Here is a 3,199-nt window from a genome sequence, read left to right on the forward strand (position 1 = left end):
AGGAAGACAACAAAATTTGTTACGTAATAAACTAGATAATGATCCTATAACAAAAAAATTGATAGAAAGAGGATTTTTAAAAACAAACATAACAGAAAAGAAGGAAATAAAAATTCAAGAAAAACAAAAGGAAGAACAAGAGGAAGTTTTAGAATATGAAGAAATTGAAGTTGATGAGGATGAAGAAGTGGAATATGTAGAAATTGAAGTAGATGAAGATGAAGAAGTAGAATATGAATTAGTTGAAATTGAGGTGGATGATAATGAAGAAGTAGAATATGAAGTAGTTGAAGTTGAGGTAGATGATGATGAAGAGGTAGAATATTCAGAAGATGAATTATATGAAGATGAAGAAGAAAAAATAGAAGAAAAAAAAGAAAGTAAACAACTAAAAATGGAATCCATAGAAAAGAAACCATTAGAAATTAAAACAACTCAAAAATATCCATTCGCAACACATGCACAAAAGAAAATAGACTCATTAAAAAAAAATGAAATAAAATCTTATGATCTTTTTAAAAAGAATATGGTTAAACCAGAAGATAATTTAAGAAAAGAAGAAAGAAAACCATATGATCCTTTTAAAAAGGATATGATTAAACCAGAGGTTAATTTAAGGAAAGACGAAAGTAAACCATATGATCCCTTAAAAAGAGATGTAACACAAACACGAGATAATTTAAGAAGAGACGAAAGTAAACCATATGATCCTTTAAAAAGAGATGTAACACAAACACGAGATAATTTAAGAAAAGACGAAAGAAAACCATATGATCCTTTAAAAAGAGATGTAACACAAATGCAAGATAATTTAAGAAAAGACGAAAGAAAACCATATGATCCTTTAAAAAGAGATGTAACACAAATGCAAGATAATTTAAGAAAAGACGAAAGAAAACCATACGATCCTTTAAAAAGAGATGTAACACAAAGGCAAGGTAATTTAAAAAGTGAAGAAATAATAATACAAGATACACTTAAAGCAGATGTTATAAAAGCACAAGATATTTTAAAAAGGCACGAAAAAATGGTACAAGATGCATTTAAAGAAGATTCTATAAAACCACAAGATACTTTAAGACGAGATAAAATAATAATAGAAGATTCTTTTAAAAGAGAAGAAAGAAAATCTCCAAATACATTAAAAAGGGATGAAATAATAGTACAAGATAATTTGGGGAGAGATAAAATAATAGTACAAGATCCTTTAAAAAAAGAGGAAGTAAAACCAACAGATTTGTTAAAAAAAGACGAATCAAAACCTAAAGAACCTTTAAAACGAGATGAAGAACAAAAGGAAGGTTTAAACCAATTAGATAAAATAAAAATTAATAGTGTTGAAGATAAATTCAAAATACAAATTCCTCATATAAAGTCAAAATTTATTGAAAGTACAATAAAAGATATTTTGAAAGCAGAATATGAAGATGCAGATGAAGATTTAACAAGAAAATATAGAATGATAGAACTTATGAATTTATATTTTGATGAAATGGATAAGTTTCATCAAAGTGATATATATACAGTTATTGATAAATATAGTAAACAAAAAGAATATAGTTCTATTATGAAACCTATGTTTAAGGATTTTATGGAAACACACCGTATAAGTTCTATATTAAGTAAAACTATGTTGGTACCATTTGGATTAATTGTCGTCCTTATTATAACTATTGGAATAGTGGCTAGTACCATTGTAACTGCGGCATCTGGAATTGGTACAGCTATCTATCTAATAGCTGGAGCATGTGCATTTATTTCATTGGCATTTCCAGGTTTATTATTTGTAAGGGATAAAAGGATCAATGCATTTAAAAACAAATATTTTAAAATTAAAGGTATAAAATATATAACGAAGGCTGTTAGGAATACAAATAAATCTCAAAATAAGGGAGGGAAAAAAAGGAATATAAAAAATAGCACTGTGTTTAAATCAATTCAACAAACAGTGAAAGAGAAAATCGATACAGTAAATGTAGTAGGAAAAGTACCTCAAAAAAATATTACAAGTAAAACACCACAGAAAAATACACAAAATGTACAAAATAAACATCAACAAAATGCACAAAACAAAACATATCAATCAAATGCACAAAACAAAACATATCAACCAAATGCGCAAAATAAACTACCTCAACAAAATGCGCAAAATAAATCACCTCAACAAAATGCGCAAAATAAATCACCTCAACAAAATGCACAAAATAAAGCACCGCAACAAAATTCGCAAAACAAACCTCAACAAAATATACAAAATAAACCATCTCAGCAAAATATACAAAATAAACCATCTCAGAAAAATATACAAAATAAAAACCCAGTACAAAATACAGTAAATAAATCGCCAGTAAAAAATATTTATTCAAAATATAGTGGAAAAGATCTTAACCAAATGAATAGACCTAATCCAAATAGACATGTAGTACAACCATTAAGATGAAGTAGTAAAAATAAAAAAATGTTATTTATGAATAAATATATAGACTAGAATAATATAAATAATCTGTTAAAATGTATTTTATTAAAACAGTAAATAAAAAAATATTTTTTTTAATATTCATTTTTAATTATTATTTTATTTTATTTTATTTTTTCTTTTATGTATTATACTATTTAAGATACATTTTGTTATACAAATTTTTATATTTTATATATGAAATATTTAAAGTTTAATATTTTATATTTATTTTTATTAATAATTAATATATATTTGTTCACAGGAAGGAATATTTGTTTTCGTACATTTTTTGTTTCTACCATATTCTGTAAAGAATTTTTTTTTTTATATTTAAAAAAAAAAAAAAAATTAAAACTTATTTTATATTTAAGTTTCTTTTTAAAAATTTTTTTTTTTTTTTTTCTAGTTTTAAAAATTATAGCACGTATATAATTTTTAATAATTTCTCAATAGGAAAAAATATATATTGGTTATTACATACAGCTTTCTTCTAAGTATTCTGTTATGTATATATTTTTCATGAATATGTAATATTCATAAATATATTTCAAATAAGTTATATATATATATATATATAAAATGAATGAATTTCATATAATATTAAGAAATGTGATAATAAATGAAATAAAAAAACCAGCAAATATATTAATATAAAGGGTAAATATGTTATTATAAAATAATTAATTGTTTATAGTAAACAAGTTTATGTTTATACATACCGGTATATATATAAAATTTTGT

General features: G+C 23.6%; 1 protein-coding gene across 1 annotated transcript; it reads left to right on the forward strand.

The window, feature by feature from the left end:
- PGSY75_0035000 (putative exported protein) lies at positions 1–2,440 on the forward strand (the record flags this gene model as incomplete). The annotated part of the gene is made up of 1 exon (XM_018783477.1): positions 1–2,440. A coding segment is annotated over one exon (2,440 nt), but the record flags the coding sequence as incomplete, so codon positions are not given.
- Positions 2,441–3,199: the final 759 nt, after the last annotated feature.

Source organism: Plasmodium gaboni (assembly GCF_001602025.1).
Source record: "Plasmodium gaboni strain SY75 chromosome Unknown, whole genome shotgun sequence".
NCBI classification, from domain to species: Eukaryota; Apicomplexa; class Aconoidasida; order Haemosporida; family Plasmodiidae; genus Plasmodium; species Plasmodium gaboni.